The 17,849-nt window shown below is 38.0% G+C and overlaps 1 protein-coding gene across 1 annotated transcript in view; it reads right to left on the reverse strand.

Annotated features, from left to right (window-relative positions):
- Positions 1-17,849, reverse strand: part of LOC134656448 (sodium channel protein para-like) — a 90,500-nt gene that overhangs the window by 21,965 nt on the left and 50,686 nt on the right. Inside the window, 11 exon segments of the mRNA XM_063511980.1 lie at positions 2,256-2,558; positions 3,687-3,851; positions 5,949-6,093; positions 6,938-6,998; positions 7,278-7,490; positions 8,123-8,214; positions 8,512-8,640; positions 9,400-9,605; positions 11,319-11,474; positions 13,413-13,445; positions 13,672-13,851. Of these exon segments, the coding sequence (XP_063368050.1) occupies positions 2,256-2,558; positions 3,687-3,851; positions 5,949-6,093; positions 6,938-6,998; positions 7,278-7,490; positions 8,123-8,214; positions 8,512-8,640; positions 9,400-9,605; positions 11,319-11,474; positions 13,413-13,445; positions 13,672-13,818 (1,650 nt within the window). The 5' untranslated portion in view covers positions 13,819-13,851.

Consider the following 17,849-nt stretch of genomic DNA (forward strand, 5'->3'; position numbering starts at 1 on the left):
TTTTGGTTTTAATTTGCTGACTGTAAGCCTCTGTTTCTAATAATCAAAATTGAGGAATATAAAAACATTAGGTAATTTATATTAACAATTGTGTAAAGTTAAATATATTTAGGCCGAACCTACCTCTTTGTCGGCGATTCGTTCTCTTTCAGTCCGGTCTGTCTCAAACACAAACATGGCAAAAGAAACAATCTACCATGACAATAGAGTTCTCTCCAATATTATTCCTTGAGACGTAATACACTTGTCAAAGAGCCAATTATTTTGTAATAATTATTTAATTTTGTCAGTATTTAAATTTGTTATAGGATTTATTTACGATATTAAAATAAATAGTATGAAAAGAAAAGAAATATTATTGGAGACTGGGACTTTTTTACTAAGAAAAATATAGATAGGTACTACTAAATAACTGTTTTTTAAACGTAACGTGGAATTCATGCTTTTTGCTATTGATAGGTATCTATGAAGTCAACCGTTTTGATAAAATGCAGGTAGGAAAATACTTTGTCGAGGAAGAAAATAATAAATGATAATCATGTTTACAGTAATACATAGCCAATACCTAAGTAATTATGCAAACAATGTTCATAGTATGAGATAATGTGGATGTTACTATCTAAATCTAATTGAGGAACAAATGTATCTACTTCACAGATGTTTTGTGAAAATGGAATTGGTAATGGCGAGGACATGATAATTGTCAACACAGCAAAACGTCTAGTAGCATGCCTCAAGGCCGGAGTAGCTTTGGCACGATCGATGGAGGTATACAATCTAAAAATAAAACAAGTCAAACAAAAGTCGGCGACTAACAAAACGATCATGTTTGCAAATATGCAGATGGAGCCTCACGATACCTGAGTATAATTGGACATGAAACCTAGCGATCATAATAAGGGTCTATGTTCTTCAAGCTAGGCAAATCTAAATATATATGCATCTCTATTTGTTTATTCGTGAGATCAATGTTTTTATAGAAAATCAGTTAAGTATGTACACATTTTAAGGAAATAAGTACCTACATAATAAAAAATCTATTTTTAATACTACATGTTAATGCGCTACGATGTAATCTTTCTAAGTATAATGAATTAATTATTATGTACGGTTTTCATTTATTCCACTAATATCGTTTGACATACGTGATAAGTACAGACAAACCATTTCAGGGCTAATCAATTTTTTTTGGTGGAATAGTCTCAAAGGGTTACTAATTACCAATAATCAGAGGGATATCTGTATATTTGCAGGGCACTGGAAATCGTAACAAAGAAATAGACAGTGAAAGTATCGTTAAGCTCAGCCATAGACACAGATAACAGATAAAAACTTCTCAACTTGAGCTTAAGGTATGTGCTAGAGTCAGATTAAAGATTAATTTTGTGATAAGATTTAGAGGAAATAGTTGTGCCTTATGTTTAGATTTAAGCTTGATGTAGTGTGATGCTTCAGCTCAAGTTGGGAAAGAAAATTGTCGCCTGTCAATGACTCGATAGTTCTGTTGTTAAAAGTTTTGCTTGTTAAGCTCAATAAGTAGTAACTTGGTATATTTTTGGCCAGTACTAATAAATCATTGATCATAGCGAGCAATGAGGAGGCTCCGACAACTGTAACTGGCCACCAGCGTGTGGTGTCGACATTCACTAGTGTAGGAACAATGCAAGCTGCCGTGGGAGGCAGGGCAGGCCATGTTAAAGTTGCCGGGCACTGGTAAAGTCGACCATTGGTGACGCGTGACTTGAATCGCGCGGTCAATGTAACACCGGCTTTACCCTTAAAACTGATTTCAAGTTTCCACGCGAAGTTAGTCATTAGCGTATCACATCGCTTTAATAGCTTGTCCTGCTGGAATACTATACTTATAAAGTTCACTTAGAATGCAATATTGAAGCGACATGGATGCTCGATAACTAATTTTACCTGGAATTAAAGAAATCAGTTTTTTTCCACCTTTTCAAACTGGTCCCGAGTTTTACAAAAAATATTTAAAGTTAACATTTTGATAAATTATCCTGCAAGCAACACGTAAGTAATGAATGTAACGTAAGTATTCCAAATAATATGTTAAGACTAATTTGTAAAGGTGGTAAATACATGCCCTTCATTATACAGCACGGTTGATATAAAGATGTAAATCAGCGGTTGGTCTATGTCGGTAACTGTAACTGAAAGAGATTCATCAGATGTTGCGTTAATGAGTCCTTGCTGTGTAGTGAGAGGCACGCGTTAGCGTTCAGCGGTCGCGTACTTACCATGCTGACCTTCCTGTGGCGGCGTGCGTCGTGGTGCGAGTCGGGCTTGTGCGCGGGCTGAGTGCTCACCGAGTCCTGGAAGGGGTCGCTTCGCAGCGACATACGCTCGCGCGTGTTGTCGTCCTGCGCGCCGCGCTCCTGGTTCACGAACAGCTCGTAGGACTGACAGGAGAAGTCGGAGGGCGACTTGGCGGGGTGCGCCTGCGCGTACGCGGCCGCCTCGGCCGCCTCCGCCAAGTCGCGCGCGTGCGCCTCCCGAGCCTCCGCCCTGTCCGCTCGCGCCTTTGCCTTCTCTTCCGCTTCCTATTATATATAATCACGATATCACACCGAAAACACGGAAAATTAAAAACATCGACTTATATTACAAGGCTTCATGGATAGTGCATCGATAAAACGTTAATAAAGTTACAGGTCACAACATCAATGTACAATCAGTCAAAAAGGCTGACAGCGACTCAAAGACCTCAGTGTTCAGAAGGCAGTCTAGCTGGTCGTGGTCTGTGTCGTCGTCCACATGGGTGACTACTATACTCGGCGTGCTCATGACTCCCTTCTTCGGTTCATCGTCATCCGCATACCCGAGATACCGATACGGACATCGATGATATTGAGCCTGATGTGTGATACATATCTTAATGTTTTATGCTTTTCATTGTCAAGAATTAATGATTAGTTATACATTATGATGATAATTGTAGAGATAATTAAACTAGAGTCAAGGTCATGAAAGTGTACATCCTAATAAATTTATTTATTGTGTCCTATATGTATAGACACATGCATTAACAAACATAAGTATATTCGGTGAAAAAATATATACATTTTTGAGATATTACAATTGCTGTTACAGTGTAAAACCATATTTAAGACCACTAAGGAGTTCAGCAGTAAATTTTAACTTAGTTTCACAGCCACCAAAAACACACATTAAGAAAAACAAAAGTCGTCAGTTTCAGTTCTATTCTTTTATATTCTCGAAAATTGATATCATTTTTCACGAATGTTTTAAACTTTTCAATACAAAATACAAATAAACGGCATTTTTTTATTTTTTTGTCATGTTTTGAAAAAAAAAATAGTTTTGAATAAATGTCATATACTAAGAAAAAGTGACCAAGGCCTCCAGTGCCCTAGGCTGGAAGTTTATAATTTATAGTAGTGTGTCTACTTGAAATAAAAACAAATTAAAATATTTTCTGAAAATAATTTAATTTGTTCTAATACAAAAAAATAGTTTTGAACAAAAAACAATGTATGCGAATTCCGATTGAGTTACGAAAATACGTTTCGTAACTGAGTGAAAGATTTTATAGGACATACGGTGAATCGCACTTATGTTGTACAGAATCTATCCACCAAATTTTAACAAAATAAAAAAAAATGAACCCACGACAAAAAAAAAGTAACCCTAAAATATAAAGCCCTCACCCTGAGCGCTTCCTCTTCGGCCTGTTCCTCCTCCTCGGCCTTCTTCTGCAGCTCGTCGTAGGACATGGCCACGATGGCCAAGATCAGGTTCACGAGATAGAAGGAGCCCAGGAAGATGATCACCACGAAGAACAGCACGTGCCACGACCCCGCTGACCTTAGCACCTGGAAGTATATTTCAATTTATTTTTCACATCACCTATTCGGACAAAAATTCTTCCGTGCTAGAAGGGATCAAAGTGCCAGTTCTGTTCTAGGACATTTTATTGCCAGTATAAAATATGAACACATATGATATATGAAAATCGTATGCACACAATAAATATAATTGAAATTGAAATTGAAATTGAAATCGTTTATTTCAGGCATATAACCCATAGTGTTAGTACAAAATATACAATTTAACTACCTATATCTATGTTAGTGTACAATATGTAAAAGAATAAATACCTAAAACTACTTAATACTATTTATTTTGATGATGCGTTGGGTTCGTGCAACTGATTCCAACGCCTCATCAGTGGGCAGTCTACTCTGTCGACAAATGCGCTTAGGAGACTGTTGGTGCTGCCCTGCACTCTATGCAATAGGGATGCCGCTCTTTTACGCATAATAGCGTAAAAGTCATCCGTACGGGCATCGGCGAACATCCCCGACGCACTGCAGTACCGAGGCAGACCCATCAGCATCCTAAACGCATTATTATATTGCACGCGCAGGGCATTGTACGATCGCTGCGTGAAGCTGGTCCACAGGCTGCAAGCATAAAAGGACTGACAATAAGCTTTAAAAAGTGTAACCTTTACGTCACTGCTACACTTTGCAAACCTGCGCACCAGCATATTGCATCTAACCGTCAATGCCCTGCGCTCTCGTTCCAAATCAGGATCGTCATTAAGGCTATCGGTGAGCCATTGGCCCAGGTATTTAAAACGCTCCACTCTCCTCAGAGCGGCACCATTTAATTCAACCTTAGGAACTTCCTCCAGTTTCTTGTTGCCGGCCCTGATAAACAAATATAAATAATTTAGTTAGAGTCTATATACATATACATTCCACGACTCTTCTCTTTCCGCACAGATTCTACAGTATGCACATAATCGATTATAATTTCTATTAAATCGATTACGTGTATGCAAAATAATTTTCTTCAATCAAAAACGCTTTGGATACTGACATATCCAATCCATATCGTATCTAACTATAGCTAATTTTAGATGTATGTTATAGTTCGAATCAGGCCGATGATACGAGGTGCAATGCCAGCGCGAGCTACACGCAGACTACACGCTACGAGCGTGGCCGATAACACGGGAAAACATGTATGTAGCAAAAGCGCCTACGAACAGATAACACGCCGAGCGGGTCGCTGGACTCGCTGGTAGTGTATGTGAGATGAGATTTTTAAAGTCGGAATGCGGCTGTAATAGTTTTCGCTGCACAGCTTGAATAAAATTCTACGGACTACGGCGTAGCACTCGTAGCACGCTTGTACACCGAGATAATTTCATCTACATTTTTTTACGAATGTGTTTTCTTGATGTGATGTTACAGTTTTTATAAGTTTATGATATAAATTATGTTGCAATAAAACTAAACATATCAAGTAACCGTGATTTCAAATGTACATTAAGGTGTAATCATTAACACATTCACTGCCATCGTTTCCGTAGCGCTACGATCGTAGTTTATCCCAGCGTTTTCCCGCTTCGTGTGTGTGTGTGTGTGTGTGTGTGTGTGTGTGTGTGTGTGTGTGTGTGTGTGTGTGTGTGTGTGTGTAATGTGTAGTGTGAAGTGATTTGAAAAGGAAGAGAATGAGAAATTAAGGAATGAGGGTTGCGTAATGCATCGCAATCATAATGTGATTTTCAGTGTTTAGTGTTTAGTTATATTTTTATAATATGTATGCTAGTTTTAAGGTATTTATGTATGGACCCCTAGTTGCCTGAAATAAATAATTCATTCATTATTACGCCACTACGTGCACTTCAACTCTTTTGTGGTGCGCGTGTCGCGACCGCTGCAGGGGACCATCGAATGCGCCGACTTCTGGCCGAAAGGTGTCGTGTTTCGGAGGTTCCGGGGCAAACTGCCGAATCCGACACAAGAGCAGCCGATGCAACGGAGCCACGCCGTTTTGTCGACTAAATAACTAGTGTTTAGTTTTAAGTTTATAAAATACATATGTATGTTAGTCTGTAAGGTATTTGTAATATGGGCCTTGTTGCCTGATTTAAATTTCTAAATAAATAAATTACTGACCAGTTGGTAGAGGTTCTCCCAGTAGTCCTGCGTCATGAGTCGGAAGGCGGAGAGGAAGGCCCAGCCGAAGGTGTCGAAGCTGGTGTACCCGTAGTTGGGGTTCGGCCCGAAGCCTTGCAGGCAGATGTAACCCGGCTCGCATTGACTGGTACAATATATCACGTTTAAACCCTAAGGTCAACTTTCATCAATCCTGGGTTAGCCAAATTGGAGTTAGCCGCTAACCCAAGGTTAAACTGTACTGGTAGCTCCAGGTATAACCCGTTAACCCTGAGTTAGTGGTTAATAACAAGTGGCCCTAAAGGACGGTAATCACGAAGAATTTCATACTGCTGTCATTTCTTATTTCTATAGCACGCGCATATGTTCATAGTACTCCGCCGATGATGCCGCGGCCAATGCCACTGTACCGTCAGCAGCAGAAGTTGCTAAGCGGGCTAGATGTTCATAATTACCTTGACGCGCTCTTATTATCTTAACAATAAAGTCGCGTCAAGATTATTTTGAACACCTACTACGAACGGTACAGCAATTTAAATTTGCACGTGCGATAGAGATAGTAAATTGTAGGTCAATGTACGAAAGTCTTCGTGCTTAGCATCCTTGCTTTAGTTACGTTTTTGTATTTGATGTCGGTGTTGAGATTTATGTGCTATGGAACCGTTCATTATTTAACATCAGAGTATTGATGAAAATTTTTTAGTGTACCGCACAAAACTTTTTTCGCGGTACACTTATGGGATCACTTCGCGCGGTCTTGCAAATCAGTTAAATGTGTTTTACTCAGAGACCATTTGACGTAGATAGCTTTAATTGTTTTAATTAAATATACCTACCTCTTGCATAATAGTTTCAATTTTAGAGTCAAAAACAAGAGAAACTCTTTATTTTGCCTATTCCATTACCAAGTAACCATTTAAAATATAAACAGTATATATGCCTTTAGTACATATTTGTTTTAAAATAGGTAAAAATCAAGACAAATTTACCCAGCTCCCGAAGAATTCCCGCACAGCGGATAGTCCCCGTTCTCGCCTGCGTACCAATTTGCTGTAAACAAAATGAAGGGTCATTCTAAAGATAAGTGCCGCTAGCCCGCGACCTATACAAAATGTATGAAAAAAATCATGGCATGGCAATCTGACGTAACGTAAAGTAAAAGTAACGAATGCAACTATATTATATATATCCTCTAGCCGTCCAAAGGCTTATAAAAAAGGCTCTTTCCATTCTAATTTAAAACTTTATTTTGAGATTTTTTTTAGCCCAGTGGGGGTTTTGACTGGGCTAGAGGGATAAAATATTGTTTTTCATCAAAATGATTCTTACTTTCATTCTGGCAAAACCTCTCCCAGTTCTCATCGGTGAGGTTGCCCCACGAGCCATCCTCGGGGAACACCTTGACGCACTTCTGCGTCAGCACCCCCATGTAGATCTGCAGCCCCATCAGCGCGAACACCGACAGCGAGAACATGGTCAGGATGATCACGTCCCGCAGGTTCTTCACAGATTCAATCACGGCACCCACGATAGTCTTCAAGCCTGCCGGAATTACTTCCATATGGTAATCGGTTTAAATTAATTATTAATTTTAATTTACTGAAACTACTACTAAAACTAGGTACTGACTTCTAAACATTTAGATGGCTATTTACTAAGGTATTTTACTACAAAAAGAATGGCTAAAGTGAGATTGTATGAACTAAAGGCAAGTTCACGGCCTTGTTTTAACAGTCATACTTTAAAACACAGGTAGAGCGTTTAGGTATAGTAGTTATACTTTTTCCTACATGCCCAAAATCGCAATCTGAATACGTTACGTATATAAGATAGAGGTACGTCCAACTGTGATCCAAAACTAACTGAATTATATTAGTTTGTTTCAGGTAAGTACCTAATATTTATGTATAAAGCGAAGTTATTTAAATGTAATTTGAATTCATCGCTCATTTTAATGAAATATAAAACTTCCACTCTCAGTCTTGATACGTCAACGATCCCATTTTAACAAGACTAGTTACGCTAATAGTAGGTAGATAGGTAGTTATAAATGGAATTACGCTAATAGTAGGTAGGTAGTTATAAATGGAATTACGCTATTAAGTAGCTAGATAGGTAGTTATAAATGGAATTACGCTAATAGTAGGTAGATAGGTAGTTATAAATGGAATTACCCGGCACGATGGCCACAGTCTTCAACGCTCGCAGTACCCTGAACGTTCTGAGAGCGGCCAGGTTGCCGAGATCTATCCCCATCGTCACATAACTGCAAACAATACCCGCAACAACAACATCTACATTATTAACACTACCACCACTCTATACTTCATCTATTCTTACTTCACGTCAACTACACTTTAATCCTGTACAAAAATAAATAACCTTTATATCTTGCTATATAAGAACTATTCAATGTATTTCGATAACAATTACATAAAAATAGGTAAACAGTCATCTAAAAAACTATAATTTAACGAGACTTGAAAGAAATAAGAAAAATCTACTTTAAAACTGTTTTAAGTAACCGTATGCTACGTAATTTAATAAATTGTCTACTACTCACGCTAAAGCTATAACTACGAAGTCAAGCCAATTCCATGCATCTCTAAGGTATGTGAATGGCTGCAGAATGAAACCCCTGGCCATTACTTTCACCGCCGATTCAAACGTGTAGATTCCGGTAAAGATAACTCTGTAAAAATTCACCTCCACTGTGGAATGTCGCTCAACAGAACAGATATTGTATATCAGAATATCATTAAGCTTAGGCGACACTAATGGAAGTTCTGTATTTGAACTTGTTGTAATGAAGGGAGTGAGTCGCAAAACACTTTTCTAAGTACGATAAATATGATTAGTTTAGTATCTATGTAGATAAGTGTAAACGAAGGATGTGTCAAGTATGTACAGTTTTATGAATGTAAAAAATATACAAAATATTACTCGTAGGGAGCAAAGCATTAGTAGAAAAAATATTTAAAAATGGCATATTTCATGAATACAACCAGAAAAAGTTACTTAGTCGTTGTATGTAATTGTGTTATAATTAAGGAAAAATATTATTCATAAGGTCTGTTTTTGCTATGTAACGTATTTTGAGAACTAGCCCATAGTGTAAACATCTAAAACTATTTAATAAATGTAACTGAATCATATCAAGTAAGGTCTCGTAACATATATAATTTATATTTACCAATAACGTATAAGTACAATATCTAATACATGTTACTTCCGATAATCTAAGAAATTAATTCGGTTACTAGCTGATTATAAATCTATCAATTTTGAAACTAGCGTGCAAACTACTAATTATAGTCTCTAATGTAAAACCTAATAATATGAATATAGTCCGATTATGTATCAAAGACTGTCAAAAACATATAACCCTGGATGGTCGGTATAGGTAACTAGTTGGATAGAAAAAATATGATAGTAGAGAAGGTATACTCACTCAGTACTTTCGACGGTAGGCGTGGTAGGCATTATCATAAGAATGCAGTTGACTAAGATAGTTGTAATAATAAACAAGGAGAACAAAGGGTGCACTAGAATGTATATCGCCACTCTTCTTATAGGGTTGAACGGATCCAGTATCCATAAGGCGTTGGTGGCAGAAAACCTGAAGATATCTTTACCCTTGCTTATGACTACGAAGGTCTGAAACAATGGAATTACACGCATTAAATAATATTCGTGGAGCTGACATTAATATGTCTTCAACCATATCCGGATTGGATCTAGTACCTAGTTATTTCAGCTATTATAAATAGGTCTGCTACAAATAGGTAATTGGTCTATAAATATGATTGTTACCACATTCAAATGTTATTAGTGGGGGCTTTTGCAGTACATTAAGTATGATTCCCGAATCTCATTTTGATTGAAAATTATAGATTAGATTTTCCAGCTGTTAACAGTCACATTTCTAGTGCAAAAAATAATATCAGAATCAGTCTTGCACTGTTGTCTCAAGTCTCAATTGACGCCGCTTGGCAAGATTTTTCCATGAATCATACTATAAGCTACTGCATGCCTCTAGTATTTTAACCCCTGCCTCCCTTCTTGTCTGTACTCTATAAAAAAATATAGTACCTAGGTAGCTTCCACTATCCATTATTCTAAGGCAAAGGTCACTGCCACTAAACCCCATCAACATCGAGCGTTTGCTTATACTCGTAGCGATATCGGATAATGTGAAACGGTAGTCGTAGTTAACTTTAGCGTTTATAAATGTAAAGAACTTATAAGTTAACTAGTACTAAGTAGTACCTAATGTATTTATAGGTATACTTAATTGCACCACCTGCAGTGCAACGATCCAACTTTGGTCCTAGAAACTGAATATAGGTAGCTACACTGATCGATTCCGTATCAGCAGTAAACTTTGTAGCATATCACTACACGAAGTACCTAATGTAATGTATAAGAATGCTGTAACGATATCTTACTCGTGTTTTATATGCTCTTCTTAGTGTTTGTTGTTGAGCAGTGTTTTATTATTGAGGGCCACTCGCCCCGGGGCCTCAGGGCAATGACCTGACGATGCAGCACAAGCGTTGCAGCAGCGGAATGAAATTCTCCTGTTTACTTATACCTTGTCTAGTGCATAATCTTTGTAATATCATAAAAGCGTATCAAGCAAATATACATTTAGCAACCGACTCAGGCAACGAGACTCTAATAAAAATGGATTGACGCTTTTCTTCAGTAATTTTTATAAAATGGGATATATGTGACGTTATCTATGAAAAGGGACCTTATTGTCGATGGCGGTTACACCATTATTAACGATGCTCCGATATAAATAATGCCCTATATATTATAAATCTTTATGTAATCACCATGTGTAATAATGTCTTTAAGGATGATATCGCATCAATTATCGAAGTCAAACCATACGAGAGCCCAAGTGTTTTGTAAAGCAATTACTTACCCACATTTTTATCGATTTTTTTTATTGTACATAAAGACAGATTACAAACACAATAAAAACGAAATATATATACATATATTTTATTTCACGTATAGATTTTTGCATAGGCTAGGAATCCTCTAGACGGAGTTTAGAGCAATTATTTCATGAAACCGATGCTGCCAAAAATACGGGGGTGCGGGGGGACAAGGTGAGCGAATCCCGTGCCGTGATTGGTCCGTTCAAAGACACGGACCAATCACGGCACGGGATTCTGACACTTTGACTCGAAGATGGAGTAAAACTACCGTATATAGTGGCAGAGGGGGTAGCGTTACTATGCTCAGTCTAGAGGATGTCTTGTCTGTGGATTTTTGGAACCGTTTTATTCCGAAAAATAAGGCTGTGATTATTAAATTAGTATAAGTATAATGTTTAATAATTGTGTAGGTACTCACTGTTTGATTGTGATAGAAAGGGTCGATGTCCTCGAGGGGCGTGGAGGCGAGCTCGATCGGGAAGGCGCCGTGCATGCGCACGGGCAGCGGCACGCCCTGCTCCAGCGTCGCGTCCGGTTGCGGGCCCTCGTCCTCGTCCTCGTCATCGTACCGTACCTACACCGCACAACACACTGTTAACTACCGAACACGCATAGCCAGACCCTAGGAACCGTAGCCAACATGACAAATGTTTATCGTCAATCGAAAATGTAAAAATCGGGATGATAGATGCGACGAAAAATCATATCATTTTTCATACATTATTTAAGGTTCGATTGGCGCTTAATCTGATGATTGGCACTTGGTGAAATCCCCAGTTAAAGCTTAGTTTTAGCGCAGCGGCAATAGTATATTTTCTATACTTATGGGCAGTGCTGTGTTTGGTACAGAGTTTCCATGATTTCCTTTAAAACTTACAATGAATTAAACTACTTTATTGTGGATAATACAAGAGTCTCATTAGGAAATCATAGCAACTTTAGCTACGCGCATTTAGAGTTATCATAGAGACGCAATGTTAGTACAGAGACATCAGATAGGGTGGCAATCTATATAATATATGTATGTGGCGTAAGGTTGTGACTTGTTTTAAATGTTCGAAGGATTTGTCAAATATATAACTCATAGTATTGTTGTTGTTGTGATAGGTTAGTGTACTGTACCTATACCTACTATACATTAATTACTTTAACTAAGTATAATTTACACTTATATCAGAGACGTTACGGATATGTTTATATTGAGTAGGTAATGTTTTATAAAAAAAAAACTTTAAAAAACATCATACGATAGGTACTTGTTTATATTCTCCGTATTCTTACTCATATGTATCCTACTCTTTTTTTACATTCCTAAAAAAACATTACTTACACTCGTTCCATTAAACGCATCAAAAAATTATTTGTTATTTTATACAAGCTAGCTTTCAACCATAAGCTTAATAGAAAACCACAAACATGAGCAAATTCATAAAGGCAAGTGTAACAATACTGTTGGAGTCAACTAGTGTTGTTACTGTGTCATGAGAGCATTGGAAGCAAGTTTAATACTCTGTATAGTGCTGCTGTCGTGTGGCCATGATGCGTGTCCTGCTGATCCAAAAGCTTACCATGTCCTAATACCCCTCTATTAAGTGACCTATCCGAATGTTAACATATACTAATTTACTTATGCCGCTGCAAAAATATTACAACTGCATGTTGACGATTCGAACTCGGTTCCAAAATAGCAGGATGTTCAGGAAGCCAAACTTTACAATGACTATTACCAACTAAACTCGTTCATATTTCAAAAAAGTCGTTACTAGTTGGAATGCACTAATCGCTAGCTAGGTGACGTCACCATGCTAGGCCGAAATGACAGCAGTCAATGATGATGTGGCGAGATGAGTCCAGTGCAATGCTTGACTAGGTGAATTCGTGCTCGTGTGTTTTGCTATAGCGCTCTGAACGTTGCTACGTCTTCTGTTTTGCACCTATCCACTATAGTAAACTGTTTTTGCCGATGCCGAGTAATTGAGTAAGTTTGTTTTAAACACAGGGGTCTAGTTCTAACGTAATTAATAATAACAATGGACTAACGTTAGCTAAAGGCGTTAGCATCTAGTTTAGACATTGGATTTCACAAAAGGATGGTTTTGGAAGCAAACTTATGTTGATTTATTTTTCCAGATTTCTAGCTTTATCTATTGGGTCGTGAAGACGCTCGCTGTTGAAATGCATTTACACCGTAACAATGCAACTAAATATGACAAGCTTATAATAACTACTGTAGAATAGCTGTTAACCGGGACATTGACAACGCTCTAGAATTCTTTTTCCGAATACTGGCCGAGAAGCAATGTGTTCAGAAAATACTTTACGAGTAAATGCAGTTAAAACAGAATGGACACAAGTTATCGCTTAGTAACCATAGTAACATGCCGCCAATCTCAGATGGAACTAGCATTGTTTGCTTCTACAATGAATTTTGAAGTTGATGCGATAACTTGTAGATATCATGTCTCTAAAACGAGCTGTAAAAAGGTAAAAGGGGCAAGCAGGCAAATCTTACTTCTTTTTTCTTTTTCGTCCGCCCCAAATCGTTCTGTAATGATTTAAAAAAATATCAGAGCGGTTCGATGCGTTGCTGACGGTTCCAGAAAGGATCCCTTCGAGTTACTTCCGTAGCAAAGTACCTAAGTCAACAAAGGGTAGGTACTGATCGATCTCCCATTTAAATAGTTCGTTTTATGTTTAATATACCTAACGTCGATTGTAATGATTGTTTGCAAAAATGGCACACTAGAGTGAGACGATGAACGTATACATACCTCGCCTTCCGCTCGTTTTTTCTCGAGTTCCTTTTGCTTGGCATGCTCCTCTGCTATGCGGGCTTCGATAGCGGCCAGTGACTCTCGTGAGAAGGGTCGGAACAAGCTTGGTTCTTCCTCGCTGATCGAGTCCAAGTCCACGGACATTGTCTATCGAACTCCCCCCGAGTGAACTCCCTACTACTGCATTAGAAAAAAAACCTCATGAGAATTAATCACAAATAGACAACGAATCATTTTGGTTTTTTTTTTATAGAATGTAGTACTTTGTAAAAAAAATACAGAGTGAGTACAAAATTTTACCTATTTTATGTACAGTGTACGTACTGAAGCAAAGACATTAAGGAAAAAGTTGAGCTCAACTCGCAGTTAACTCGGAAAACCGGAGCGAAATCAAGTAGGGAACTTCGGCACTGATTATAACAAGTCCTGACTTTATTCCCAATGTTAGTATCGGCTATTATATAACGGAGCTGGGTCCTTGGAACAGTTGTGTAACGCAGGAATATAGGTCAACATTTCTCGTGTTATGCGTGGCTTTCAGCTTGTGGTGTGGCGTGCTGTAGTGTGTTAGTTTAGGATTAGTATTAAACGTAACGTCGAACTGACTGGTTGTTTCACTGACTACGTCTCCGCCTCGACCCCCCACCTCAGATGGCGACCCTAGCCAGCGCGTTTCGCTAACGAAGGACTTTTTGAATACTCGAGAATAATGACGCAATCGCGACTCGCGACTCGTGCGCTTGTGGTGTATGCAGTGTTCCGTTCACTCAGAGAAAACTTTAATAAAAATGGGCAAAGAATGCTCTAAGTGCGTGTGTGACAATAAGGAGGTCATCGTGAACCAGCACGGCGACTTAAACGATGCCGGAGCCGAAATAAGGGCTCACACAAGCGTGAACAATATCTTGCTGTCGGTGGTGCTGGCCCTGTGTGGAGCTGGCGTATTATATATCGTCTACAGACAATATAACAATTGTCATAGAAAGCTGGTGAGACATGAACTACGGGACAACGCATTCCGGAGACTTCGCTTAAGGATGTCGGGGCGCGGTGATCGTTCCAGCGGCGACGTCCAGGACCAGGAGGTACCGATACCGGCGACATAAATGTGTGCGCGTAACTATGCGGTCCCTATAGTTATGTAAGTTTTTTTTTTTAATTGTCTTCATCGCCTTGAAACTAATAGTAAACTCTTATCTTTATTTTTATGGAAGAACTTGATGTTGTATTTCAAAGTTTAAAGGATATTCAAGTCGCATTAAGAAAACTAGGTCAGAAAAGGCAATTGTATCCATTAAATGTGAGTAACAAAATAAAAAATGCCACTAGTCTGTATGAAAAATATAATCTGATTCTTGTTAACTTAAATAAGAGTGATTTTGCGATAGAATATGCTGAATATACACTAGAAAACTTAATAGATAACATAGAGTCCGTTTATAAAAAGATTTTGTCATATCAGTGTAACATAACGCAACCTGCTTGTTCTAAAAATAGCTGTACGATAACCACTACCATGGACAAGTTCGAATTAAAAACGGCGGCGACTTTGTTGCCTGTAATGGATGGTTCTGAAGATGTAACAAATAATTTAATTGATGCAGTCAGTATGTATGAGGGATGCCTCAAGGAAAGTAGTTGCAAACAACTACTGATAAAATTTGTTCTAGCCACAAGGTTAACAAAGTCTGCAAAATTAAAACTTAAATCTGAGTATGACACTTGCGAAAATTTAATTGCGGATATGAAAAAGTACTTGCTGACCAAAAAATCAGCTAACGCTTTGCTCATTAAACTAAACAGTGTTTCACAGGGTGAGAAGTCTATTTCGCAATACGCTAACGAAATAGAAGATATCTTCGTGAACTTAACTATCTCGCAAGCCAACACGAACGAAAAGGCTTGTGAGGTACTTAAGCCAATAAACGAGCAACTAGCAATAAAAAAGTTTGCCGACGGATTACGGAATAGACGTCTCAGTACCATTATAGCGGCTCGAGACTACACGGACTTTAAGGACGCGGTACGTGCTGCGCAGGACGAGGAGTCCGCGCAGCCAGAGACCATACTAAATTTCAGAGGTAAGTCGTCCAACAGGAGCCACTACGGCCACGGGTATCGCGGGTACAGACCTTATAGAGGTCACCCTATTACACCAACTCGAGGACAGTATAGAGGTAATTACAATGCATCGACCCGAGGTTATTACCAAAGTAGAGGTAACTATAACATACCTACGTATAACAGATACCAGTCTCGCGGCAGCTATGTAAGATCGCGTTCGAATCGCGGTCGAGTTTCTCGTGGTAGGGGACAAGTACTTACTACGACTCATGTAAACAACGAACTTACACAGCCGAATACCAGTGAGTTTTTTCGTGCCTAAAGAACATGTATTAACCTTTGACGATAATATCGGATATGTATTTTTAAACACAACACATAAAGAGTGTTCATGGTTAGTCGACACTGGAGCTTCGTTATCAGCTATTAAATCCAAAGCGTTATCGGAACATGCTATTGTATACAAACAGGACATACCGGTACGCGGTTTAGGCGGTACTTTACATTCCCGCGCATATACGTACATTTCGTTACTTACTCCGAATGGTTATTCAATCGAACATAAATTTCATATTTTTGACAATTTACCTGTAAAATCAGACGGAATTATCGGGTTCGACTTTTTAAAGATAAATAAAGCTCATATTGACTTAGAAATCTTTCAATTAACATTAAGAAACCAAGACCTATCGACGACTGTGCCGATTTACGGTTCAACAAAAGTTAGCCGTGATCATTTATCGATTCCCGCTCGCAGCGAATCTATTCATTATATTAGATTAAATGAAACAATACTAGAGGATTGTGTTGTATGCCCACAAGAATTACAGGAAAACGTGCTTCTAGCAGGATTAATAGTAAAACCACGTAACAATGTAATCCCTATTAAAATTCTTAACACTAGCCATAACAACATAACAATACCTACATTTCAACCTACATTGTATGCATTAAGCGAATACAACATGTGTCAATTCAGCAAGTGCGACTCAAGTTCCGTTCGGGCTAAAGAGTTGTTATCGTTATTGAAACTTGACCACTTGCAACATAATGAGCGTGGAAACATTGAAGCTATTTGTTCTAAGTATGCTGACATATTTCATTTACCGGGTGATAAACTTACAAGTACTTCTGTATGTGAACATACGATTAAGGTTAAAGAGAATGGTAGTCCGGTATATGTAAAACCTTATAGGGTACCTAAGAGTCAACAACAGGAAATACAAAAACAAATTAAACGAATGATCGATGATGACATAATTGAGGAAACGCGAAGCGAATGGTCTAGTCCTATTCTATTAGTACCTAAAAAAGGAATAAATAAAGATAAAAAAGAGTGGAGATTAGTAATTGATTACCGTAAATTAAATGAGAAATTAGAAGACGATAAATTCCCGTTACCAAATATTACGGAAATATTGGATTCACTTTCTGGTGCTATATACTTTTCGCATTTAGACCTCAGCCAATCTTATTATCAAGTCAAGCTTACCCCAGATTGTCGTAAATACACAAGTTTCACCACAAATACAGGCCAATATTCCATGAAAAGGTTACCAATGGGTTTGCGCACTAGTGCTAGTACTTTTTCTAGAGTAATGACAGTAGCTATGTCTGGGCTAAATTTTGAAAAATGTTTCGTGTACCTTGACGACCTTGTAATTTTTGGACGAAATTTAGAGATTCATAATAAAAACCTTTTGGATGTTTTTGAACGGTTAAGACAAGTAAATCTAAAATTAAATCCGACTAAGTGCCAATTCTTAAAAACTGAACTTCTTTACTTGGGTCACGTAGTTTCAGCAAAAGGTGTTTTACCGGATCCCGAAAAAATTAAAATCGTAAAAAATTATCCGATACCAACAAATGCCGATGAAGTTAGACGATTCGTAGCATTTTGTAATTATTATAGAAAGTTTATAAGACACTTTGCTGATATTACGTTGCCATTAACTAATCTGTGTAAAAAGGATGTACCGTTCAATTTCACCCAAGAATGTTATGAAAATTTTGAACATTTAAAAAATAAACTTATTTCCCCACCTATACTACAATATCCGGATTTTAGCGAAGATAAACAATTTATTTTGCAAACAGATGCGTCAGGTACA

The sequence above is a fragment of the Cydia amplana genome, chromosome 18 (genome assembly GCF_948474715.1).
Source record: "Cydia amplana chromosome 18, ilCydAmpl1.1, whole genome shotgun sequence".
NCBI lineage: Eukaryota > Metazoa > Arthropoda > Insecta > Lepidoptera > Tortricidae > Cydia > Cydia amplana.